General features: G+C 38.0%; 1 protein-coding gene across 1 annotated transcript; it reads left to right on the top strand.

Moving 5' to 3' along the window:
- The first annotated feature begins 89 nt into the window (after positions 1-89).
- TRAPPC11 (trafficking protein particle complex 11) lies at positions 90-26,278 on the top strand. The gene is made up of 29 exons (XM_032686296.1): positions 90-415; positions 1,346-1,515; positions 1,786-1,856; positions 2,723-2,837; positions 6,703-6,802; positions 7,545-7,618; positions 7,831-7,927; positions 8,716-8,849; positions 9,193-9,340; positions 9,810-9,903; positions 11,241-11,320; positions 11,416-11,494; positions 11,580-11,634; positions 12,434-12,579; positions 13,673-13,734; positions 13,836-13,968; positions 14,557-14,687; positions 15,207-15,362; positions 15,891-16,078; positions 16,752-16,900; positions 18,437-18,558; positions 19,215-19,334; positions 19,692-19,757; positions 19,860-20,016; positions 21,577-21,685; positions 22,181-22,272; positions 23,160-23,293; positions 23,673-23,840; positions 25,291-26,278. The coding sequence occupies exons 1-29, from the start codon at positions 209-211 to the stop codon at positions 25,333-25,335; spliced, it is 3,402 nt and encodes a 1,133-aa protein (XP_032542187.1). The 5' UTR covers positions 90-208; the 3' UTR covers positions 25,336-26,278.
- The last annotated feature ends 1,007 nt before the right edge of the window (positions 26,279-27,285 follow it).

Raw genomic sequence — 27,285 nt, 5'->3', positions numbered from 1 at the left:
CTGAGGCGGGGCCCGCCCGCGCTGCCTCCCGTGACCCGCGGCCGCTGCCAGCTGGTGCTTCCCGGCGCGTCCCGGCTCTATCCCGCCGCGGTAGGCGGCGTTCCGGGGAGGACGGACCCCGGACAACGGGGCGCTCCTGCGGCCGGCCTGGGCCGCCCTCCCGCCACCTCTGTCCCGCTGGTCCGCGGGCCACCGTGCCGGGTGCAGGATGACCCCGCCGACGCACTGGGACTTCCCGGTAGAGCTGTGCTGCCGGCCCATGGCATTCGTCACGCTCACCGGCCTGGACGTGGTGTATAACGCCGTGCACCGCGCCGTGTGGGACGCCTTCTGCGCTAACCGCAGGGCCGACCGCGTCCCCATCTCCTTCAAAGTGCTGCCCGGCGACCACGAGTACCCCAAGTGCAGGACGAAGGTACCGAGTGCCCCCAGTCCTGCAGGGCTCCAGCCCGCTGTCCCCGCAGCACGGCCTCGGGAGTGAGGACGCGGGAGTTGGTGTCTCCCTGAGGGAAGGGCCGTGGGCTGGTCCGCAGGGTCCGCAGGCGGCCGAGCACCGCGCCCGGCCGGACCTGTGCTTCCTCTTCCCCCGCTGTTGGAGGGGAAGCGTGGGAGCTTCAAATCAGGGAAATTGTGAGGGTGAAGGGGAAGCCAAGGGTTGTTGTGAGGGAGCGCAGTGGGTGCATAGGAGACCGGGTGCCTTAGCTCGTGAGCCAGAAGCAGAGGAAGACAGTATGGTTTGTATTTTAAAGTACTTGCTGTTCTTTGACTCAGCGCTAAGGCACCTTGTAAAATTTGAGCTTTAATGAAACCTCAAATTTAACTCTGGAGAAATTAGATATTTGGAATTAGTGTGTTCTGAAAACAGCATGAAGCCTTTAACTAAGTGAAACACAGCAGAAGGAATATTTCTGGTCTACTCTCTGCTTTGCAATGGCAAGTTAAGAAGCAATGTCAATGGATTTAGCCCTTGGAAAACTACATAACTCCATGATGCTGGCAAAGGCAAAGAATTTAAACTGCTGTGTCCTTGCTCTGTTTGAGAGCCCTGTTTTAAATTGAGCCTGATGTTTCATGGCACTATGCGAAACATGCTTCTGAACTTGACCCTTCTCCAGTCTACCTGGAATATGTTGTTCTTTGCTGCTGCTATCTCAGACATAAAGTCCTGTGCCAGGTATCAAGGGATATGTCTTAATAGGGAGCAAAGGCTGAAGGGGAGGAATGTTAAAGGGAATTGACAAACATATTCTCAAGTGACAAGAATGTAGAGACAATTCCTTTTCTCCTGCTACAAATGTTTGTAAATGGATTTGGTAGCTTACTTTAATATCCTCAATATTTTCAGAGGACGTCCTATGAATGGTATATTCCAAAAGGAATCCTGAAGACTGGTTGGATGAACAAACACCTGAATTTGGTTCCAGCACTTGTGGTGGTATTCTATGAACTAGACTGGGATGAGCCACAGTGGAAGGAAAAGCAGTTGGAGTGTGCTACTCGAGTTGAAATTGTCAGGTAGACTTTTTTTTTAACAGTTTATTTGTAAAAGTTACTTAAGTAAAAACAGCCCCTGAAATTTTGCTTGCTAAACTCAGTGCAATTATCCTCTCCCAAAAAAAGGGAACACAGCATTCTGTGAATGATGGAGTATATTATTATGTTTGGCTTTTTCTCCTATGTAACATTCTTCTAGTGCTTCCATCTAGACTGAAATCTCATTTTGTTCTGATTATTCAGAATTAAGAAGTGAAACCTTGACACTGTGCTTTGTTGTCTTTATTTTAGGCAAAGTTTGCAGGGAAGAAATACGAAAGTCGCTGTGGTTTTGATTCAGAAAAAAACACCGTTGCCTCCAGGTACTTGAAAACTCTGTGCACAGTTGTGAAGTTCTTGTTTTTCAGAAGACCAAAGGGACTGAGCTGACTATTGTTTGTCACATTATCTGCAGTTCTTCATCTAATGTTTTCCACATATATTAAATGTGACTGCAAGAAAGTGTAAGGATAAAAAGCACTCAGGGCAGTTGACCCTAAACATTTGATACTTTTCTCCTTAATGTCTTCCTCTTAAGTCCAAGTCTGACTTTTGATACACAGTATCAAAGATGATTTACTAGTGTAATGCACTTGAGGTGCCTTCTTGTAAGCAAGTTGCATTTTAAACTTTGCTTAAGATCAAGAAAAGCAGTAAAAGTATTGAGAGCTTAGAGGAAAGGTATTTGGTACCCGCAAAGGTCTTTTGTCTTAACTCTGTTTCAGTCAATAAAATTTTGGAGCCAGGTGGAGCTATGAAATGTGATACACTTTAACCTTACATTTCTGTAGAGCTGCTGCTTCAGCTGTAGCTGTACACTTTTGAGTGTTTGGCAAAATGGTTTTTTTTGTTTTTGCTCTACCTGCTGTATGTGTTTAACTTTTCTGGATGCTGTTGTATTTCTCAAGACATAGAGTATTTAATTTTGTGAGAGATGAAAAACTTACGTAATACTTGTAGTTTTTTGCTAGAAACTGCTAGAAAGTTTCTGCAATGTGTTCTGCTGGATGAAGCACATAGTATTCTGAAAGAAGTAAGAAAGAATATAATCTTGGTTTTAACTTTAGTAGATTTTTCCATACCTTTTAGAGCTTTAGGTTTACCCAAGGTTTGACTTTTAAGCTTTTAGAGCTAGTTTGACATTGTGGCACCACATACCACTTGCTTGTGCTTTCCTTGACTTCTCTAGGGGAAGATGTTATTGCATCAGAGAGGGCAGCGGCTTTATGTAATGCTTGTGACCTTTCTGGAAAATCACTCTTTGTACTTCCACACACTGATCATCTTGTTGGCTATATCATAAGGTAAGCACTGTTTTGCTCTGTTTGCTGATTGTGGGTAGGTTTACACAACACCAAACCTGCTGGCAACAGCTGGTGTACACTTGTCTCAAATGGGGGAAAGAGTTAGCTGAGCTCGTTAAAAGGGCTTTGAACTAGACTTAAAGGGGGAAAGGGTTAAAACCAGGTAAGCCTGGGGACAGCATGCCAATGTATTGGTGTGCTAGTGAGGACCTTCATTCTGATGGGTCATTGGAACTAGGGGATGGAAATTCATGTGGCAGTGAAGACACAAGGGTTATGGCTGTGTTAGGAATCATGGAAGTGTCTGAGAATGATCACGTAGGAATTAGGGCTTCTCCCCTCAAAAAGATGGTGGGATCAATAGCCCAGTTGAAGTGCATCTAAACCACTGCACAGAGCATAGGCAACAAACAGGAGGACCTGGAAGCTCTTGTACAGCTGGAAAACTATGATCTGGTTACCATCATGGAAATATGGTGGGATGTTTTGCACAAGTGAAGTATTGCAGTGGATGACTATAAACTATTCAGAAGGGAAAGACAAGGAAGGAAAGGCAGTGGGGTAGCCCTGTATGTTAGGGAGTGTTTTGATGGGGAGTGTTTCAATTGTCTAGAGCTTAAAGATGGTGATGATAGGGTTGAGTGTTTATGGGAAAGAATCAGGGGGGAAGGCCAACAAGGCAGGTATCCTGCTGAAAGTCTGTTACAGACCACCCAACCAGGATGAAGATGCAGATGAAATATTCTATAAGAAGCTGAGAGAAGCCTCGTAATTACTAGCCCTTGTTCTCCTGGGAGACTTCAGCTTACCAGATGTCTGCTGGAAATACAACACAGCAGAGAGAAAAGAGTCTAGGAGGTTCCTAGAGTGTGTGGAAGAGAACTTCCTGACACAACTGGTCAGTAAGCCAAGTAGGGAAGGTGCCTACTGGATCTACTCTTTGTGAACAGAGAAGGACTTGTGGGTGATGTGATGCTTGGAGGCTGTCTTGGGCACAGCAATCACAGAATGATAGCATTTTAGATTCTTGGAGAAGTAAGGAAGGGGGGTCAATGTCCTGCTACACTGGACTTCTGGAGGGCAGAGTTTGTCCAGTTTGGGAGGCTGGTTGACAGAGTCCCTTGGGAGGGAGTCCAGGAAGGCTGGACATTCTTCAAGAAGGAAATATTAAAGGTGCAGGAGCAGGCTGTCCCCTGTACTGAAAGAAGAGCCAGCGAGGAAGAAGACTGTTCTGGCCTGAACAGAGAACTTTGACTGGAACCTGGGGAAAAAAAGGAGAGTTTATTTTATATCCTTTGGAAGAAGGGGCAGGCAACTCAGGAGAACTACAAGGATTTCATGAGGTTATGCAGGGAAAAAAGGAAACTTAATCTGGCTGCTGCTGTAAAAAAAAAAAAAACCAAACAAAAAAACCCACAAAAAAACCAACAACAAAAACTCCAAACAAACAATTAAAAATGTTTCCATAAGCACATTAGCAACAAAAAGAGGGCTAAGGAGAATCTCTGTCCTTTATTGGATGTGGGGCAAAACATGGTAACAAAAGAAGATGAAAAGGCAGAGGTACTTAATGCATCCTTTGCCTCAGTCTTTAATAACCAGACCAGTTATCCTCAAGGTACCCAGCCCCCTGAATTGGAAGACAGAGACAGGGAGCAGAATGAAGCCCCCATAATCCAAGGGGAAATGGTCAGTGGCCTGCTACACCACTGAGACATGCACAAGTCTGTGAGGCCAGATGGGATCCACCCAAGGGTACTGAGGGAGCTGGCAGAAGTGCTCGATGAGCCACTTTCAGTCATTTACCAGCAACCCTGGTCAACCAGGGCGGTCTCCAGTCTGATCTCCTTCTATGACCAGGTGGCCCACTTAGTGGTTGAGGGAGCGGTTGTGGATGTTGTCTACCTGGACTGTAGTAAAACCTTTGACACTGTCTCCCACAGCACCAGTGGTGTTCCCCAGGGCTCAGTAAGAGGGCCTGCTGAATTCCACACCATTTTGTTTCTCTGTGAATTTGAGTAAGGACAGTCAGATATGTTGCTTTTAAAGGAATATTATTAAGTATCCCAAGATGTTCCGTTCCTCAAGTGAGACAGAGGCAAAGTGAACTTTTCTACTTCTGCAGTGGTTTTGGCCCTGCTGGTTCTAAATGATTTTCCCCACAAATGTGTTGTTGTTAAGTTTAACTCTTGGCAGGTTTCTGTTTCCCACCACCCCCCTTCCTGGTTGTGCAACTCTTTCTTTCTGTTTATTCTAAGACAGATGCCAATCTGTCTGGCTGCAAATATTATGTCTTTGTCATTTTATAAATTTCTTGTGCTTTCTGTTTTAATATTTACAGGGAACACAACATCAAATAAATTAAGAAGACTTCAAAAACAGATTAGGAAAAGGTTGAGAGACTTGTGTAGATCTAAAAAGAAAGGCTCAAACTAAGGCAAATCATGGTTTAATAAAATTAGTTTTAATTTTCCAACATATGCTCAGGGAGAGAAGTAGTCTTGGTCTGAGAGGCTAATTCTTCTCTCACCTTTGTATTTATATATAAACAGCATAATTCTCAACATAAATTGATGCTGGTATTGTATCCAAGCTGCTCAAAAACTACCACTGGAATTCATCAAAATAGGGTAACCATTACTTCTAGTTTTTCATATTTTACTTTTATTTTGCTCAAGTGGGAATGTTCACTGTGTGTTAACTAGTGTCAGCCTTTGCAAACTGCATTTTATTATGAGATTTATTATGAGATTTGCAACAGTCTCCAAGTTGGTGGAAAAAAAAAAAACAAACCAACAACTGTTTGTGCATATAATCATGTCAGAAATTCTGGTATAAGTCTTTTAATTTTGACATCTTTAATTGAGATTTCACAGTAATAAAAGATTGTAATTTGTTTTACCCCGCAGACTGGCTCATGTTCTCTTATATGACCACAATATAATACCAGAACAAGTATACTAGGTTGACTTTGTCTTGTCTCCCTGTTGTGACTGAATTCATAGTTAACAATTGCTGTCCAGTGGTCTTTCCCATTGTTTTCATCACCATCCTCTCAGTTGCATGGCAGACAGAACACAAGTTGTGATCTGCCTTAATCAAGGGCTACAGTGATCCCTTCTTGGCCAAATCGCAGAGTTGATACTTCAGCCTTTATTTCCTGCACATGTCAGTGCTATTGCAAGTATTCCTCTCCTGGATTCTGGTCTTGTTCTAGTTGATTTTACTCCTTATGGCTTGATCATACAGCATATGGTTCTTAGGTTCTCCTCAGCCTCATACTGCATTTGGTGTTCTTTGTCCTCTCCCCCTGCAACTTGCCTTGGGCTATTTATCTTGCAAACACAAATCCCACGGTTACCTCTGCAAACCAAGTAGCTATTGATGTTTGGACAGAATAATGAAACCTAGTCTGTGCCCTCATAATTGTGTTTACTGATATTTTTTTCCTTCCCACTACTGCCCTCAGCAAATAAGTCCAGCAAATAAAATCTTGACCTGTTCAGACATTGTCTGGGAGCCTCAGCAAGGTTTGCTTGCCTTGATTTAGGGGCATCTCTCCACTTTCTATTGCCTTGCAAAATCAGAACAGCTTACCCTCAGACTTTCTTAAATTAAATGCTAGAGATTGTTGTATAAGAAGTCAGTATATAAAACTTGCTTGTTCTACTTCTTGCTATCCTTATGTGAAGAGTTTTTGTCTGCAGACTCTTAACTGTGTTTTAACTTAAAGAAGAGTTTAGTAATACCTCGAGCTACTTTGCCAACACTGAAATAAGCAGGATTAAAAATAACTTATTTTGAAGAACTTCAAATTTTGTTTGTGGGAGAAACTTTGTGACACTTATGAGCAACTTTGTTGCAGGTTGGAAAATGCTTTCTATGAGCATGCACAGACTTACTATTACACAGAAATACGAAGAGTTAAATCTCACAAGGAGTTCTTGAACAAAACCACTCATCAGGTAATGTTACCCTGTTTTTGAAGTACTGTGCAAAATTATATTGCATGTTAAAACATGAAAATAAGAGTTGTTTATTGCTTAAATTTTTTTATTCCCCCCTTCCAACTTGAGATGTCCTCTCTCAGTATAGAAAGTAAATCAGGTTTTATTTTCTGCAATTTAAGCTTTAATTTTGTTTGGTTTTGTTCTTACATTTGTCTTCCTCACATCTGCATTAGAAGAACTGCAGCCCAAAAATCAAACTCTCAGATTAAAAAAAGAAAAACTTCTTAATTATCTCTATGGTTTAACCTATTTGAGTGTAGTATCTTAACAAGTTGTGGGATGTGCTTTCCTTAGACATTTTGTACTCAAAGTTACACTTGATTTGGCTTTTTAACTTTTGCTTTTCAAATCCACTCAGACACACAATGTTCTGTTGAGATTGCCAGCTTCCCTCTCTTGGAATCTGGAATCCAAGTGATAAGCTGCAAACCACAATCAACTCTGTTGTAGAGACTTTGGGGTGTTACAAAGCCTCTCCCTTGTTCCAGGGTGAAAGACTTTGGATAGATTAAATCTGTTGAAAGATCACTGCTGTGTCATGGTGGCAGAGAGAACTATTAGGAAACAGTTGCATAGTCAGTTTTTCAAGTCTAGTGCTGTATTATGTACATTTCTGAAGTTATCACCTGTATCTGCTTTGTAGGTAACAGGTATGTTCGAATGTTTGTGAATGATGTACACTGTTTGTGTTTTGCAGCTTTTATTTGTTAGACACCAGTTCAAAATAGCATTCTTCAGTGAGCTGAAACAGGATACACAGAATGCTCTCAAGTAAGACTCATGTAATCTTCCCCCACCCTCTAAACCATAGACTGTGATAAATATTTTCCTGAATGCAAAATTATTTAAACATGTATGTAAGGGGCAAGTTCTTCACTGGGAAGAACACTGTCATTGAAAGGCAGTTTTTTGCCGTCGGCAGTCCTGTTCTTAAATTTTATTATTTTGTATGATTTAACTCTAATTAAAGTATTTGTGCTTAGGAATTACAGAACTGCATATAATCTTGTGCATGAATTGAGGGCTCATGAAACAAACATGCTGGAAATCAAGACCATGGCAGGATTTATAAATTACAAGGTAACAACTGTACTTCTAATCTTTGACAGTCTTTACTTAAAAAAGAACTCGATGCATCTTTAATGTGTGAAAAGTTAATTTTATATTGCTTTTACAGAGATGGATTAGGAAGAGTGGAATACCAGTTACACTTAGACTTGCAGAGACTTCTGAATTCCATACAAAAGAAAGATCCTTAGCTGAAGTTTGGGATTATTTTGAAGGATTGAAGTTCATTTGAGATGCAATCATCTGAAAGACTAGACTCCTTTAACTTGCACTCTGTGCAGGGGGAATGAATACAAGGGCTGCTTGTTCCCTGAATATTTTTGTCTTCTTGAGAAACTTAGGGCAATATAGTTCAGTTACTGCTTGCTAGGAGGAGGAACTCATTAAGAATCAGACTATACTTCTGTAGTGTTTTAGAGGATTTTAGGTAAAACAAAACTATCCCACCATTTACAACAATCTTGGAGTTGGATTCCGTCAAATTCCACTTCCACATTGCAGTCTTCAAAGATAATGATATTAATAGTGGCTCTGCAGTTCTGTGTTACATTTGGCAGTGAGTTATGCACTCTTCCACTGGTGTCCTGGGGAGAAGGGGAAGAAAAGTAGCATTAGATGAAATAGAGGACCATGTGGTTTCAGGTGTAGTGCGTTATGGTTTACATCTATTTTTCTCCCTATATCTTTTATGCAATTTTTGCTCTTCAGAAATATGTAAAATTAGTTTGGGGGGGTTTTTTGAGTGTTAATTCTTAGCAGCCTAACACAGTGGTTTTTCCTCTTATTTTGATGTTTTTTAGATCTGTCGCCTTTGTTTTCAGCATAATACTCCACTGGATGCAATCGCACAGTTCAGGAAGCATATTGACCTGTGCAAGAAAAAAATAGGAAGTGCAGAACTGGCTTTTGAGCATGCTGCCTGGATGTCTAAACAGTATGTTTTTGCTTAGTAGTGTTTCTGGCTTAGTTTTATATAACCTTATGTAGTTCACTGTTTTACTTGTCCAGACAAGATACAAATTCTGAGCAATTTATCTAAGATAAAGATACATTAGAACATATAAACTGTATACTATTGTTCTGTTTTGCACTGATTATTGACCAATTTTCTCTTTGAATGAACAGAGTATGACACAAATACAGCCACAGAATTTAGATGCAAAAGTTCAGAGAAATGTAATCTGCCTTAACACTAACCAGAACTTTTAATTGTAGGGTACCTTTCAGTTCAAATTGCTGTTCTGTACATAATCTTGGTTACAAATTTTTTTTAACAGGTTTCAGGCTTTTGGTGACTTGTTTGATGAAGCGATTAAGCTGGGATTGACAGCAATTCAAACTCAGAATCCAGGTTTCTATTACCAGCAGGCAGCCTACTATGCACAGGAACGGAAACAACTAGCAAATATGCTTTGTAACCATGATGTAAGTTGGGAGGGGAGAAAACACTTGGCAAATAACTGGATAGTAAATTAGCTAATATTGTAGTCTTAAATGGAAGTGGAACAATCTGTAATATGCATAAATGAAATCCAAAGAAGGAATATGTGTCTTTCTGATGCTTACTAATGTTACGCGTGTTTGTTGTGTATGGGAAAACTTACTGCAGAGAAAATGCATTAGTATTTATTTTATTACAAATAATTCTGGCATGTTCTTAATATTTTTTTTAAATCTACTTTCTACATCTCTGGATACTTGAAAACTTATTGGTTTGTTTTTCCAGTATATTTTTCTATATGTGATTGTATCTGTTGACTTATGGGAAGCTGAGAAACAAGAGCATTAGTATCAGTACATGGGGGAGGGTATTGTTTTAGGATTTTTCTGATGCTTACGTGGCAGAAAATGAAACATGAACCCTTTTTTGTTACTGTATTTGCTGAATTAACAGTCGTCTGTGATGTACCCCAACCCGGATCCCCTGGAAACGCAAACTGGAGTGCTTGACTTCTATGGGCAAAGACCATGGCGGCAAGGAATATTGAGTATGTCTCTGTGTCTTGTATCTGTGGAGTTTGGACAAATTTTTTTAACTGCTGGACCTGCCAGCTAGCTTAGCAGGCATCAACATGTAATCTGTTTTCCACTGAGATGGATGCAGGGCTGAGACCTCACTCTCTTGTTAGTTGGTTGTACGACTTGAGCAGGTGTCAGTTGGCAGCACAGGAAGTGTGCTTAATCTCTATAATGAACAGAAAAGGAACCTCAGGTTTATGCAGCATCAGGTCTTCAGCAAAGTTGCATAGGCCATGTTGAAGCTCTGCTGCTGCTTTGTTTCTATTGCTGCCCAAGCCACCTGTAATCACTGTGCTGCAGGAATCCCGACTGCAGTGAAACGTGATCCTGGGAAGAGAAGTTGGAGAACTGGATACAGCAAAAGTAATGATGTCTCTGAAAGTGATCATTATAAGTTCATCCTGCCATCCATACTGTGTCTTGTCAACTGCAGACAGGAGCTCAGGACTTTTTTTTTTTTTTTTTTTAAATGAAAAAGTTTTTTGGATTTTGAAATGGATTGAGAGGATCAATTCTTAGATTTTTATCTAAGAAAGGAATTAATGATTTTCCTATTAAGGAGGATGTTTTTCTCAGAATTTCTGACTCTGCATTGTAACATCTTTGAGCTATATATGAATATACATGTAGTTCTGAGATCTTCATTGTTGTCTGTGGTTTTACTTCCCTTTCTCCCTTTCCATTTGGTCTTCTATATTCTCTGCATATTCTCTGGGCTTTACTGCTTTATCACTGCCCTCTTTAAGACTTTATTTGGTTTACTGTAAATACAGTACTGTCTAACCTCTTTTATCTTGCAGTCCTACTGTTTTAAAATTATTTAGAATCGACTTCTGAGGTTAAACAGTTTTAGATGAAGAGAAACTTTATTTGTTAATATATTAAAGTTAGGGGTTTTTTGTTCCAGCAAGAGTTTATAGTCTTTTAAAGCCCTATGCAGTTCATGTGATGGTGAGCTCTGTGCTGCAGAAACATAAGCTTGTATCCTTATTTGATATCAGATTGAAAAAAGGCTACAAATTTGTCTTAACGTACACACTTTAAATGTTAATAGATGCAGTATAAAGACTAGGTGGTTTTACTGTAACTTGCTAATTTTGGGTAGCTTTAGGTAATTTCTTTTAAACAAGGGGAAAGATGTTTATTTTCTAGAATTTCCCTCCTAGACAGATATAACTGTGTGTCAGGTGAAAGAATGTGCAACTGTGTTAAAGTTGAAGCTTGCATTGCATATTGCTCATAGAATAAATAGTTCCATTTGGGTCTGGACAGAATTCCAGTTTCATAGATTTTTTGTCTTATGCAGGCTTTGATCTTTCTGATCCTGAAAAGGAGAAGATGGGGATTTTATCTCTACAGTTAAAAGAGAAAAATGTCCTTCACTCGGTAAGTTTTATTCTACAGAAAAAAAAAAAATCTGTTTTTAGCACAACGCTAACGTTTGTATATCTAATGATATCAGTAATGATTTTGTCTGATAGGAGCTAATAATCACTCTGTTGAGTAATGCTGTCGCTCAGTTCAAGAAATACAAATGTCCAAGAATGAAAAGTCATTTGAGTGAGTATAGATAATCAGATGCGTTTTTTAAATTTATTTTGCAAAGGCTTTCAATATTGATCTGGAATTTTTTTTTTTTAATCAGTGGTTCAAATGGGAGAAGAATATTACTACGCTAAAGATTATGCCAAGGCTTTGAAGTGAGTATCTTTCATGATTGCTTCTTTTGCATGCTGTATTCTCACCAAGACCCCATGTCATATTGCTGTGAAATAATGTTGGAAGCTTGTGTAAGATCATCCTAGTACCTGGATCTGATTGAAGCACAAGCTATTGAGTCTACAAACTCCACTTTTATTAAAGAAAGCAAAACAGATATGATGAGTCAGTTATTAGAGCAGAAAAGCTTCCTGCTCTGAGCTGTTGTGGGAGCTTGCCTTACTGGGCAAATATATATTTCTAGCTCACTGATTGAGTGCTGTCTGTCTGTCTCTTGTTTGAAGACAGACATGTATTTACTGTTGTTAGTAGCTGACTGAAATTTACATGGAGGAGAAGATAGGCTACGATAAGCAGATCAATTTGTATCAAGCTTCATTGTTCTATGGAGAAGCTTTTTTTTTTTTCTGTTAAGTAGATTTTTCTGAAGTAGGCAGAAATTCTTGTCTTAAACAGTTGAGCAGAGTTTAAAAAAATCGCTTCTCTGCTTTTCTAGTAATAACAAACATTAGTCAGTATTAGGAATGTATTAAGGTATGTGGTTTTGTTCTCTTGTGAAAATTTTTCTAGTTTGAAATAGAAAATTCACGGAATAAATGTATTTCTTTGCCACAATTTCATGTTGTTTTCAATAATCATTGCCACATATAAATGGTAGACTTGATTTTAACATTTGTATTAGTGAAAATGAATTTTGTATTAATGATACCAAATAAAGGCAAGCTTCTAAAACCTGTTGGTGAGTATAACTTGTTTTCTCTCGATTTTACTGTGTTGCAGGCTTTTGGATTATGTTATGTGTGAATATCGCAGCGAAGGATGGTGGACTCTTCTCACTTCCATATTGACAACAGCACTCAAGTGTTCATATCTGATGGCCCAGCTAAAAGATTATATAACATACTCTTTAGAGCTATTGGGTAGAGGTAGGTATTCTTTTAAGAAATCCTCTCAGCCTATACAGAAAAGTTTAAGTACATGTATTTTGAAGTATGACAAATCATTGTCAGATACAGTGCTTACAGTACTTCAAATTATTTGACTACAAAATAGCTGTGTGCCTGTGCTGAATTTTTACTACCTTCTGTGGTATGCTGGAATTTGAGTTTTCTTGCTCTTCTATTATAAAATTCATCGCATTCAATTAGACTGTGTCAGGGATATCTGAGGCACAAAGCTTCATTTGAGACAGTTGAAATAATGTAACAGGAACTTCCTGAGCTTTGGGATGGGAAAAGCATTTTTCCTAGTAACAAAGCTAACACTATATTTCTGGATTTAAAATCACAAACATGCTTCTCTTAGACCTTTTACTAGAACTCTGCTGATGAAATATGTATGTGGTATGTTTTAAGGAAAAAATGTGACACAGGGTGGCTGCACAGTAACAATGCAAGCACTCTGGTCCATGTAATGTCTTTTACTGGACATTGCAGAAATAATCCTTTCGGGCCCTACGTTGCTAACACCACTATTAGGGTAGGTGTGGTAAAAATGTGTTTGCATCTTCTTTTAGGTAGCCAGGCCACTCTGCTTTGTATTAAAGAATAGCAAACAGTGCAAACCCACCTTTCTTCAAGAGAATAATGTGTATTTTAAATAGTCCTTTTTTCTTCCTGTTACCTTCAGTAGTTGTTTTTTCTGACATTATCGGCACTTGCCTCTCTGCACGTTCCAGAGTTTTCTATGCTTTCTTCTGTTTTTAAACATAAAAACCAGGAAGGCATAAGCATTGTTCTTCTGGGATTTTGCTCCAAAAAATTACAAAATGCTTGTCTAACCAAAAAATATTTTACTTGGTTCCAGTGAAAGTAAGAGGAAACATTTAAAATAGGAAAAGTTCTGAAAACCAAATGAATCCTTCATTACTAGTAGATGGATGTTAGAATTTTTTTTCCCAGAATGTGTTATTTGAAAGATGCAATCTAAAGGAAAGATTTATTGTTAAGTTAAAAAAAAAAAAGAAAGTAGGAACACTTGCTTCTGTCTTGTAACCTTTGGTTTTTTTCTGTTTATTAGCATCTACTCTTAAAGAAGATCAGAAATCTCGAATAGAAAAGAATCTGATAAAAGTTCTGATGGTAAGTGGCAGAACTCTTATTATCCTTTTAAATAATTCTAAGAGTGGTCAGTGTCTGGTAGCCTTCTTTTGCTGTTTTTGTAATCTTTTACCTGTGTTTAGAATGAAAGCCCTGATCCTGAACCTGATTGTGACGCTGCTGCTGTGAAAGCATCACAAAAATTGTGGGCTGACCGTGTTTCCTTGGCAGGCAGTAATATTTTTACAATAGAAGTCCAAGATTTTATACCATTTGGTAAGTAAGAAAGCAAATTTATGCCAAATCGTAAATTTTGGTGTAGTTATACCTTGAAAATAACTGATTAGAAAAAAAACCCCATGAAGTCTGTATTAAAGTGAGGAACAACGCTTCAGCACTGCTGTGTTTGTCTAAATCAGCAGGATAAGAAATAATGAGAGAATTCAGTGATCTGTTATCCCTGATATGGATTACTAAAGAAGAATTTCTGCTTTTTGGAAGACTTCTGTCACTCTGATGTGCTTTGAAGTAGGATTCTGAGGAAAGAGGGCAAAATGTGTGCAAAGTAATACTTCCCATAGAAAGGGGGAATGAGTGACTGTTACAAAAAAATTGCGTGCAAGTATACAGGACTATCTGTTTTCTGCTGGACATCTGCATCTGTTCTCCTCTGCAAAGGTTTTGGCCAAAGTGGCTTTCTGTGACAGTGTAAGTAGTCAAATTTGTCCCACTTACAAACCAAAGTTGTAGGAGTGTACACAGAAAAATCCTTACTACAATTATTTCAAGAGTGTGCTTCTGGACTATAATGTGGTAGTTTATATTTAACACCTACTTCTTGTTTCTTTTCTTTTTCAATTCCAGTCCAGTGCAAAGCAAAATTTCTTGCTCCTAGTTTTCATGTTGATGTTCCTGTGCAGTTTGATGTATACTTGAGAGCTGATTGTCCTCATCCTATCAGGTTTTCTAAGCTTTGCATCAGTTTCAATAATCAGGTAACTATGTTCTTTATATCTCTGAGCTAGTGATAGAAGCTTGTGGTAAGAATGGAATAATATCTATTAGTGTTTTTAAACATAAAAAAAATAAAAGCTTTTTTGCAAAAATTTTGTTAATACTTAAGCTGAAAGGTGTTTTTGTGGTTTCTTTTCCATTATTTATCACTTTTGACAAGTGTATTGATACTGGGATAAAACTCCAAAATGCAGTTTGATTGTATTCAATTTATTGTATCTTTTTTTTTTTTCTGTGAAGCTCTCTGTAGTTTCAGAAGGATCATTTTGGTGTCTTACTTCTTGTAGTGCATGAAGTTGCATTAATGTAATGGATATCTTGTGTCAAAGAATTGCATTGTAATTACTTGCAAAGACTAACTTTGATAATGTGAAAAGTAGGAAGAACCCATATAGTTTGATCCAGTTACACGGAGCCTTAATATTTGCCATACTGCCATTATTCTCTAAAGATGTCTTCAACCTGAATTTATCAACTTTCTTCCCACTCCCTCATTGTAGGATTACAACCAATACTGTGTAGTAGAAGAAGCCTATCAAAAAAGTGATGTTCTAGAACAGTCATCGCAAGGAACAATGTGCTTAGTGCCTGGCAAAACAAGAAAGTTCTCCTTCAAATTTGTTGCAAAAACTGAAGATGTAGGAAAGAAGATTGAGGTTTGTCAATTTATGTTGCAGCTTTCTTACTGTTACATACAATGAACTCAGACTACAGTGTGCCTCTGATCTGGCACCAGTTAAGTCACTGCTGTTCTGAATGTTTGAATTCTTGAAACTGAGTATCAAAAGTGAGAGTAAAACTCTTGACAATGCCAAAACAACAACAAAAAAAATTACAAGAACTTAAGTACTGCTCCAAGATTTTTTTGGGTTTTTAAGTTGTTTTTTTTTTAGATATGTGCAATACATTAAAAAAACCCCAAAATGTGAGGGGTGGTATAGCACTATGGGGGGGTAGGAAACTGCAGCCTACTACGCTGCACACACATGAACATGGATACTTTTCCCACTGCTGTTTCATTAAATGAAATCCTGGGGTGGTGAGGTGCTCAGTCTGCAAAGCTGCCAGAAGCTTTTTGATGATACATGTGCTTATTGTGCCGGCTTATGTTGAAAAACTATATTCTTACAGTAGGTGATCAGAAGAGAAAGTTAGCAATACATGTTCAAATTTCTGTCCATCAGATCACTTCTGTGGACTTGATCCTGGGAAGTGAATCTGGCCGATGTGTGATTCTGAACTGGCGAGGAGGAGGGGGAGATGCTGCCTCTTCTCAAGAAGCATTGCAGGCAGCACGTTCTTTCAAGCGAAGACCTAAGCTTCCAGACAATGAAGTGCACTGGGACAGTTTGACTATTCAGGCAAGCACTATGTGAGTAAAAACTTGAAAATATATATATGTATATATATAAATAATGTATCATTGTGAGTCTCCTGTGAAGTCCTGATCACTCTGTTTAAGAAGATAAAAGGCTTGTTTGGACTTCTTCAATACAAGCTTTTTAGTATGTCTTTGCTTAACTGGGGATAAGATAGATACAATCCAATTCTTTAGGACTCTTTAGGCTCCAGATAGCTGGGAGCACAGAAACAGCTTGCAATGATCTCTGAGTCTGTCAAGAATACTTTAATTCTCCCCTTCACCTAACTTTGCTATGCAGATTTTTCCCAGATTTTTGTGCAAACTGGGAGGTGTTATTGCTCTCTTATGAAAGCTATCGCACAAAGAATCCCTTAAAAAATATATTGGAAAGCTATTATTAGTAATAAAAATAATTAAACTTGATTGCAGTTGGTGTGAGTGCTTTTTTTCTTTCCTGACAGAACATCTGAACCATTAATGTTTATTCCTGGGGTTCCAAAGTGGTCTGTTTTTATTGAGGTTTTCCCATCATACTGCTTTTCAGGAGCCTCACATGTCTTAGTTTAATAGGCCACCAGTTGTCAGACCTCTCTTAAACAGTAGACTGGTTCAGTCTCCTTTAAACTAGGCTTAAAACATGTTATTTAAGAAACATACAATAACTGAGTCTTTTCTCTTAAAGGATTATTTCTAGAGTGCCAAACATTTCTGTTCAGCTCCGTCATGAACCTCCTGCCCTGACTAATGAAATGTATTGTTTGATTGTGACAGTCCAGTCACATGAGGAGACAGTGGCCAAAGATGTTAAGCTTACAGCAGGTTTAAAGCCAGGTATTTGGGGTTATTTTCTTTTAATCCAACAGTCTTATAATTGAGTCCTTGTTCTTGATGCAATGCAGAGAAATATAGTAAATGGCTTTCCCACAGTAATTAAGAGCCAAACCAAAGCAAAAGTTGGGAATGATGAAATACCAGTGGTAAGAACAAGAGCTAACAGACTCATTCAGTTACAATTATTTTAACCATGGCTTGTCTGTGGCGTTTACCTGGGTATTTTCAGAATATAAGTTTTTACCAGCTTGAAAGAAAACATGGAAGCTTTTGTATTCCTTTCTAGCTTTTTATTTAATTTGCTCATAACTAAGCTTTTTTTTCCCCTAAAGAGAGATCTTTTCCTTGCTGAGACTGAGATGAAAGCATTAGACAGCGCTAGATAAATGTTTTCTAAGTATGGTCTTTGTGGGTTTTCTCCTAAGCTCACCCTGTGCTTTTTTTCCCCTGCTCTGGACTTTGTACTTTGGCTTTTAAACCACTTCAAATTTGGAGAACAATGGAGAACATTTCTTTGAATGAAAAGTTAAAAATGCAAATATTGTATGTGTAAGCCCTAGTTAGCTGTATATAGATATTGCGATAGTTTTCAATATGTCAAGCCCAAATGTTACTCTTGGTACTCCTATTAGTAGCAATTATCCTAAAAGGCAAAAATATTTTTGAGCCACTAACATAAAGGATGCCATGTGTTCTGTGTATTCTCTGCAGTTGTATGATTCATTAAAGTCAGTGGACTGTTCTCGAAACTTGTTTAATTGGATGTTTGGGCTTGGCTCCTGAAGCAGCGTTTAATAGATGGTCTCTTTTTTTTTCTTGGGTTTTTCCCTTGCTTGATCTTAACCCTTTAATATGTGATATGCAAGGTCAGTGTGGGCTTGCTAGTTGCATTAAAAGAACAATTGAAATGTGACATTTCATTGATAGGGAAGGTGATGTATTTTCCAGTTGCAACTCTGGCAAGATGTGGCTTGTTTTGCTTTGAAAATTATCCCACATAATTGCAGTAATGCCATTATTCTAGTTAAGCTCTGACCAAAGAATAGTGTCACTTAACATCTATACATTTGTTTTTATGTATTTTCAATACCAATTTGGAAGAACAGTTTTAAAAATACATGAAATCATTAAACCATGCTCTCGAAAACAAAAGAATCACAGAACAGTGAAACTTTTGTTTTTACTTCATTATAGAGTATCAAGAAAACTTGGATCACATAATCATGTTGTGTTACATATTATGGTAGGGAACATCTAGATGTGATTTCTGATTTTTGAGATACTTTTTCCCTGGCCTAAATAGCTGAAACAAACTTGCAGGGATGTGAACCCTTCAACTTAAACACTTAAGATGGTGTTCAGATCTACCCTCTGCTGGTACTTTTGAAAGATTCCCTCAACAAAATCAACAATGTTAATTCCTTATGCATTGCTTTTTCGAGATTAATATTGTAATTTAATATTGTATTTTAGTTATTGTTTTCATGCTTTAGTGATGTAAGCCTGTGTGGATATGAAGACAGTTTTTAATCCTAGGGCAAGATGCCAACCTGACTCAGAAAACTCAGGTGACTCTTCATGGAACAGATGCCTGTGATGACTCTTTTCCTGCACTGCTTCCTGACATTCCTGTAGGAGACTTGCAACCAGGGGAAAAGGTGAAGGCTTAAAACCTTACTTCTGTATCACACTTAAGAAAATAGAGACCAACTAATAAACTCTCATAGAAGGCCAAATGTTTACTTTCAGATGTATGAACCAATAAGTTAAATACTTATGGCATATTTAACCTACTATTTACATGTAGTTTAGTATTTCTTTAACTAGATTCTCTTTTGGACTAAATTTAGGAATAAGGTGTGTTCTGGGATTGATGATACAGCGGGGAGATGAGAAATAAGGAGGCTAATCTCAACTGTTAATTAAATGCCTGTCTAATGGACAGTACATAATAGTCAGCAAGTGTGATTCAGTGTGGTAGAGGATCAAATATGCAGGTTTTGCACCAAACTGAAGCTGTGATCAGTAAATTAGAAATCGGGTATACCCATAACATATTACACAGTTATGGGTCTTTCCTTGTACTGTTAAGTAACAGATGAGCATCAGTAGCAAAGCAGCTGGAGCTGTGCTACTCTGATTAAAACTCACTGCATGATTAAGATCGAAGGAGATTTCTTATGGTCAAAAAAATACCCATTCTACTATTGCCCTCTTGGACCAAGTAAGATGATTAATATATTTTGGACAGCTCTAGGCCTAATTAATATGATTTAGGTATAGCTTAACTCACACAATCTCCTTTATTTTGCAGCTGGAAAAACCAATCTACATTCGTTGTGGGACAGTTGGTGCAAGAATGTTTCTGTTTTACATTTCTTACTTAATCAACACTGTTGTTGAGGGGAAAGAAATCCTGTGCAAGTGTCACCGGGTAGGTTTTAAAGATGCACCAATTGCTGGAGATACATTCATGGAATGCAAGAAATATTCTAAAAGTTGTAGTTTCAAGTGTCTTAGAAACCTTTCTTGTAGATTGAAAAAAACACTAATTCAGCATTTGGTATAATCAGCATATAATCAGCATAATGGTAGCCCTTTCTAGGGTGAGCCATTTTGTAACTATAAGCAGAAGTTTTCTACATTTATTCTTAAATATCTTTAAAGATATATTTTTCCCTGGGGAGGACTTGGTTAAAATGATAATTAAAAGTAATTTTACATTAGTAATCTTTGTCATCAACAGCCAGGTCTGAAACTCTTCTTTCTGCCTCTTTTGTTACCTATACAGGATGAAACTGTAACCATAGACACAGTATTTCCCTTTGATGTTGCTGTCAAATTTGTTTCCACGAAGGTATGTGTTTGAAAAGTTGTTGATATTTTGGAATCACACCACTTTGGAGAGTTGCACCCTGTTTGGTCAGAAATAGTCAGAATTTATGTCTGTCTTTGACAGTTGGAGCACTTGGACAGAGTATTTGCAGATATACCATTTTTACTGATGACGGACATCCTGAGTGCCTCTCCTTGGCCTCTCACCATTGTAACTAGCCAGCTACAGCTGTCAGCTTCCATGACCCCAGTAGATCAACTGGAATCTTATGTGGAGAATGGTAAGTTTTCTTAGAGTATGCTCTCTATCAGGAGGATACTTTTTGCATAACTTGAGAGTAATAGAAGGGTACATTTTAAATGTTTGGTTATCAAACTGTGAGTAGAAGAAAGCTGCTTAATACTCTAGTTGCTTGCCAGAATGCAACTTGGACAGCAGTCTGCTTCAAATTGTAGTTCTGCTTCACTAGATCAAGTAAGTAGACTTGAATAATGGATGATAAACAAAATTCTAAATATAACAGATGTCAGGGAAAGCACCTGAAAGTACTTCTGAAATGCAACTTAGATATCCATATGAAAAGATACTCAATGTTTCCAGTTTTTATGAGCTAGTATACTTTCTGGAATGCAAACACTTTACCATGTGATAGAGGCAACATCCAAAGACCAGTGATCAATGCTCATGATTGCAGCCACAAAACTGAAAAATGTGAAGCTAGAAAGGGTAGGTTATAAAAAACAATTAGTAGTAAGTGTCTTTTTTTTTTCTAATATTGCCACAATTTACTAACTTACTACTTAAATTTAAAAAAAATTATCTTGCAACTCTTACCTATTAAAACTGCAGTATGTTAAAGTTAAATAAATGGAGTACTTAACAATAGAGCCAATCCAGAATCTTCCAACAAAACATTCTTTGCATTTGCAGGGTCGGAGATGTGAAAATATGTATTAACTTCGGATCAAATGAGGCAGTTTCAGTGGCTGCCTGATTGTGGGGCAACTGTCCACCCATGCAATCACGGACTTGCAATACTCTAGTTCCTCTGTAGATTCAAAGGTTGCCTGGCAAAAAGCAATTACTTCCCATGTCCTTTACTCTTCAAACTATAATATTTCATCTTCGGCTCTGGCACCTTGTGCTTCATGACTCCATTGATTGCTCCTAAAGAGCAAAGTGCCAGGACATATGAGCCCCACAGGTACCAACCATAGCTGTCCATCTTTTGGTTGATTTTTTTTTTTTTAAAGATTAATGTTTAATTTTGAAAGACTAAAACCTATTCTGTTAGTACTTTTTAAAAATCACTCTCTAAATGAAAAGGTACTTTTTTTTAGTTCATTTGATCAGAAAAGAAAACAAGAAAAAGAGTGAAAACTCAAAGCCAGTAGATTTTTCTTGTGTTCCTTCTCTTCCTCACCTCTCGTCCGTTTGGGTGGAAGAGGGGAGATATCCATGTTCATATTATTTTCAAGCATCAGAGACCTCTTATGCTGATGTCTTGGAATTTGCTGTAGGAGAAGTGCAGAATTTGAATTGGCATTATTTTGCTTTTTGTGTGTGTTTATGAACTCTAAATTTCAAATGACTCATTCTGTGTGTACATAAAAGACCTCATAATGCTGATCAGAAAGTAAACTGTCATATGCTTGCTTATGTCACTCTTTCATGTGTTGAAATACTTTGCAATCTATTGAATTTATACATTATGTAGGTATAGTTTGCAGAGCACTTCAAAGGCCTTTCTGGCTGAATGCTTGTGTCATATTGGATTTTTAGACTTGGTGGCTTCTGCAAAAATCTTATGCTTTGATTTTAAACAAAATCTTGCTGATAGTTGTTTTACAGACAGGTGAGAGTGCCAGTGAGTGCTTCTGCCTTCGCTGTCCTCCAGTTACTAATGCTACTGGAGTGGCAACTGGATGTTATATAATTTCCTGGAAGAGGTAAGCATCTCTTGGCCCTGATGGGGAGACGAAGTAAGTTGATTTGTTCTTAGGGATGATAGTGAGTTGTTGGTTTGGTTTTTCTTTGCGAGGGGGGGAAGTGCGAAAAAGCAAAAAAAAAGTTTTGGATCTTTCTGTAGCAAGACTTTGGACCTTACTAATTACTGCTTAGTTAGTTAGACTTTTGATAAATTCATATTTCACTTGAGAGATAAATATAGGATTATGGTTTTAGCATTACAAAGAAGAAAGCTTCATTCAAGATCTTAGATCAATTACAATTGATCTGTTTTGTCACCTTCTACTCTCTGTCTTCTCCAGTCACGAAATACTTGTGTATTTCTGTTTTTTCTTTCCACCACTGAAACTATTAATTTATTTGAAGCTACTGAAATATTAATTTAGTCACATATAATGATGTTCTTTTGGTGTACTTGCTTTATACTTCATGTTGTATAATATTCAACATGGTCTGCATTTTACTTTTTCCTGCAGAAGTTCACCTGTGGAAAGTGTACCTGTTGTTAGCACAGTCATCACTCTACCACACGTGATCGTAGAGAGCATTCCCCTCCATGTTAATGCAGGTAATATTAATTTGGCAACATATACGTCCCAGTTAGAATTTTTAGGACTGCCAAAAATTTGTTACAGAACCCAGAGCTTGCATTGACTGTAGCAAAAGATAGAAAACTGATGCTGGATATTATGGGGCTAGTGAAATAAACCGTATCATCACTTAGACTGCCTCAAGCCTTGCCTTGCTTTTCCCCCTTGAAGGGAAGAGCAAGAAGCTAGTTACATGAATATTTTCTCCTAAAAGCTGTCAATGGATTGACCTTTATTACACGGCAGCACAGAGGCTGAACTTACCTGTGCTGATGCTGCCTTCCCAGTAGGTTTCTCTAGATGCCTATGGTGACAATTGTTCCATCCACGCCCACCCTGGCTGCATCCAAGGAAAGAAATAGCCTAGAGAGTTGAAGATGCTTGTAGGCAGGTGAACTGTCTCTCTTCTAGCATTTCACCTGCACAAGAACAGAGAGGTACTGAAATGCTCACTGAACACACATAATTCTGATGCTTTCCTTGGTTTGGTTTCATTTTTACTGAGATTCTTCCACCATCCTATCCTATACTTTAAAGGAGCTTCTTGACAGTATCTGATTAGATTTTGGTAAGCTGAAAATACCCAGCAGCAGCCAAAGTGAATTCCTAGTTATTATTCTTGGGCAGTGTTAGCAGTTAGGAGGTTTGTAACTAGATGTTGAAGAAGTGTTACTGGAAAATTGTAATGAAGTTGTGTTCTGTTCTTTAATCTGTTTCTGAAAAAACTTGTCAGAAATACTTTAGATGCCTAGTTGTTGTATCTTTCTTTCTTCAAACTTTTCACTGCTTTTTGCAATAGACCTTTTTTTTCTTTTTTTAATGGAACTTGAAATGCACTTTGAGATTTCTTACTTTTCTTCTGAAGATCTGCCATCATTCGGTCGAGTCCGAGAATCCTTACCTGTCAGGTATCACCTGCGAAATAAGACCAACTTAGTCCAGGATGTGGAGGTGTCCGTGGAACCCAGTGATGCCTTCATGTTCTCTGGCCTTAAACAGGTACAAAACTGTCACATCTACTGGTTTTGCTGGTAGTGAAGAATACATTGATTAGACTTCTGCTGATGTGCAGAGAGGACAAACTCGTTGGTTTTTAGGTGTTTAAAGTATGGTAAATTCTGTCGGGAAGAATATGGAGATGCAGATTCCCTTTGAAAAAGGGCTAAATGGAAGTCTGACTAGGAGCTGTTTGTCATGTTGTTTATAGGTAACATGGTGTTTCAGTGTAGAAGCAATAGTTTAAATTAGAATAGGCAATTATTTACATTCTTTCCAGCTTCAGAAAGTAACCATTGTATAAGTAGAAAGTAACCAGAGGACTGCTTTTAGACACAGAACACCTATATTTCTGGCTTTCTTTTTTTTTTTTTTTTTTAAGATCCGATTAAGAATCCTTCCTGGCACGGAGCAGGAAATGTTATATAACTTCTATCCTCTGATGGCTGGATATCAGCAGTTACCTTCTATTCACGTTAACTTGATGCGATTCCCAAACTTCACCAATCAGTTGCTCAGACGATTCATCCCGACACACATTTTTGTAAAGGTAAGGCTGTGGGAAGTGACCTGTGTTTAAAGGCTCTCCTTGAGGCTCCTCAGGTTTTGGGGGACAGCCACTCCAGCTCTGTTCAAGCTGAGTGTTTCCAAGCAGACTAAAACAGCCACCTTGTAATAGAGTTACTTGCTTTGAAAAATCTCGTGTTGTGCCTTGGTGTTGTCAACCAAAATCTTTAGGAAATCTGTCTCGGTGCAATGCATATTTGGTTACCGCTAGGTGAACAAGCTGAACGTGCTTGTCCTTTCCCTGTTGTTTTGTTCCATGTCTTACTCTGTTAAATGAGTTTTAAAGTTTCCTCTATGTTGAGTGTAGTGGAGTGAGCTAAATATAATGAAATACTTTCAATACCAAAATTTGTAGCACTTCTGAAAAAAGAAGTGTTTGAGCAACCCATATGACTAGGTTCGGAGACACTGTAGCATCCCACACCTCCCTAAATAACTTTTAAAACCACATTTTGTCAGTGAATCACTCAGTCTGGATTTTTTTCATAAGTGATATAACTCTGAAGACAGTTCACTCATGCCATGAAAATCAGATCACGGTGGTCTTTTGACTTTTTAAGAATCATTTAAATCCAATTGCCTAAAACAATGCTTCCTCATTCCACTGCTGCTGTCTCCAGAATATTTTCTTCACTTTTTATTCAGGCTCTTAACAACCAAGGAACCTGAAGAGTTTGTTTGTATGATTTGAGATAGACTTGTCTAGACATCTTTAATCATGTTTCTAGGAAACAGGCCTGGCAGTCTTTCAATTTTGTTTTAACAAAAACAGATAGGCAGAACTTACTTTTTACATGTAAAAATTGATTGTCAAGGTGTCTCCCTAAGTAAATTGAAAAGGCATTTACCCTCAAAAGCGTGGTGTTCAGAACACTCCTGTGGACTCTTTCAGGCTTCAGAATTCTTTGATTTTGCTTTGGAATTGTCAAGACCTCAGAAAAGCTTATTGACGGATGCCTTTTCTTTAAAACTTCCACCTTGCTCTCTCCCCTCTCTAGTGATGTTGCTTAAAATTCCTCCAAGAAACTGTCAGTCTCATTCCCGTTTTATGCACTGATAATTTTCAGCTTTATGTCCTGCAATAAAGCTCAAAACTCTGATCAGCTGGGCCTTGTGCTAAGCTGTCCAGATGTGTATGGAGAAGGCATTTAACAGGGCAGTTAAAGAACTGAAGCCTCTACCAAGTACTCACTGGGCCAAACTGAAATTTCAGCTGGATGTCCTCTGTGTTTGTGCTGCTATTGGAAACGTTTAGAAGTCAGGATAAACTTAATGCTACACTTGTGTACCAGAGCTACATTGATAACACAGCGTATTGCAAAGTTTGTTTCCTAGTAGCCTTAGCCTTTTCTGTTTGGTTTTTGGGGTTTTTTTGGGGGGGCAGTTGTTTGGGTGGTTTGGTTTTTTAATTCTCTGTCTTTATTTTCTTAAAGCCTCAGGGTCGTCAAGCAGATGATAACTCGATTGCAGCTGCATAACTTCGAGACCTGTACCTCTGCACTTAAAGAAAATGGGATGTTGCACAGAATATGTAAAACTTACTTTGGAAATATGGCTGTGATCAAACCATAAGAATTAAATTTTATTTTAAAATTACAACACTTAGCAGAACTAATGTGTAAAAAAAAAAAAGCTAATATTTCACAGACTTTCTTTAAGGAATAAACATATGGGGAAATCTTGGTGCTTTATTTAACAGGAACATTCTTTTGAAGTTAATTTTGAATGTCAAACTCTGAAAAGCATTATTTAGGCATATTAAATGTCTTGAGTATTTAAGTGAAGAAATGCTAATTCATGTGACCAAAACTGAAAGATGTTTTCATAGTTAACAGTACAAAGTTTAAGTGCAAAGTTTGTACTTACTATTAGAGACATACAACAATGAAAATGATCATTCTTTTGGGAAGTTTGCCCTGTGCCACTAGTCTAGAGAGCAGAATATGTTGTGCAGTAGCACCGTAAACTACAAATGGTTGCATCATACTGTTGGAATTGAGCAGCCTATCTATCCTTTAAAACTGTAGCCTTAAAAAGCCACAGTTTCTCCTGGGTAAGCCATACATTCAAATTGGAATTCAGCAGCTGGTCTAATGAACAGAGGGATTTGTTCTTAACAGTTGGACTATCCAACCTGAAGCTGATATGGTTTGCAGTTATTTTTGCACACACAGTTTCCAGATGAAAGACGTCTTGGTAGTCTTCTGCTGTGTGAATTTAAAAATAGACATCCTACTGTTGTACAGCTCCAGATGAACTGGTGTTTAAAATACAGTAAATTATGTATATATAAAAACCTGCATTGTGAAAACTTGCATTGTTTAACTTTCTAAATAATTACATTTTGATTGCTTGGGAAATACCTTATTTATTGTCAAAGTGAAGTTCTAATAAACGGCTTGTGACAGAGTACTGCTGAAACCGTGTCCTTAATTGCATTGTTTTCACAGTTGTTTCATAACTCTGGTCTCTCTTGTGGGCTGATTCATTCATCTGTGGCACTGAAGTCCAAAATAACAGCTGTGATACTCAGAGTGAAGTCCTGAAAAAACATGTGAGCATATGCAGTTTTTTCATGGAGTGCAGATGTAGTTATATTATGAGGGTCTTTTCGTTGTGTAGAGGAGGATAAGAACATGACTGATAAACTGTGCTAGGAAAAAGAAATGAAACCTTCCTTATTCTTTGCTTAAATATACTGAACTAAGTGGCAGTCATGGAATAGGTGTCTTATCTCTCTTTTTTTTTAAGAGTGGAAAATGTATTTCATTTCCAGGTATTTTAAGTCACCAGTCGGGTTACAGCATCTCTGGCACCTCCGTTACTGCTTCTTAAAAGACATGCTGATGCAAGTAGTTTAAGTGTTTGGTGGAGAGCTGGGGTGCCTTCCCTCAACCCCAAAACTGTCTAACACTGAAACAGTGATTTTTATTCCTTTCAGAGGGGAGATAGCATAAAACACTTCCATGGTTACAATAATATTGAAGTCTTAAGTGAAGTGTGTAAATAGCTTCCTGCTTAAAATGGTGAGTAGTAAAGGTAGGAACTATATAAAAATGATATGGAAATATAGAAATGCAAATATATCTCACAGCATGAAAAAAAATATTTTGCCATAGTTACGATTCCTATTTTTTTTTCATTCACAAAGGGAATCTTTCCTTATTTTGTGTGATCTTACTATAGCCATAAACACTACAAAGCAAAGATTTTTGTCTTAGTTGTCTCTAAAGTGCTAGGCATACCTTTTATGCTATGTAAATGACTGATATGAATGAAAACATTCAACAAGCAGGAACCACCTTGTTAAAAATGCTAGAGAAGTGATTAATGATGACTATCTTTCTGACTCATAAAACCCTAATGCTGAGGGGAATGTTTGTGATTCATAACCCAAATCCCTTTGGAAGTCTTAAGGAGATAAAAAG

Source organism: Chiroxiphia lanceolata, chromosome 4 (assembly GCF_009829145.1).
Source record: "Chiroxiphia lanceolata isolate bChiLan1 chromosome 4, bChiLan1.pri, whole genome shotgun sequence".
Classification (NCBI taxonomy): Eukaryota; Metazoa; Chordata; class Aves; order Passeriformes; family Pipridae; genus Chiroxiphia; species Chiroxiphia lanceolata.
The sequence above is the reverse complement of the archived record's forward strand: the minus strand, read 5'-3'. Positions and strand labels throughout refer to the sequence as shown.

Coding starts and splice junctions, on each gene's coding strand:
- TRAPPC11 (XM_032686296.1), top strand. CDS start 209: ATGACCCCGCCGACGCACTGGGACTTCCCGGTAGAGCTGTGCTGCCGG. Junction 9,904..11,240: donor ATGGCGGCAAGGAATATTGA/GTATGTCTCTGT, acceptor TGTCTTATGCAG/GCTTTGATCTTTCTGATCCT. Junction 11,495..11,579: donor AAGAATGAAAAGTCATTTGA/GTGAGTATAGAT, acceptor TTTTTTAATCAG/TGGTTCAAATGGGAGAAGAA.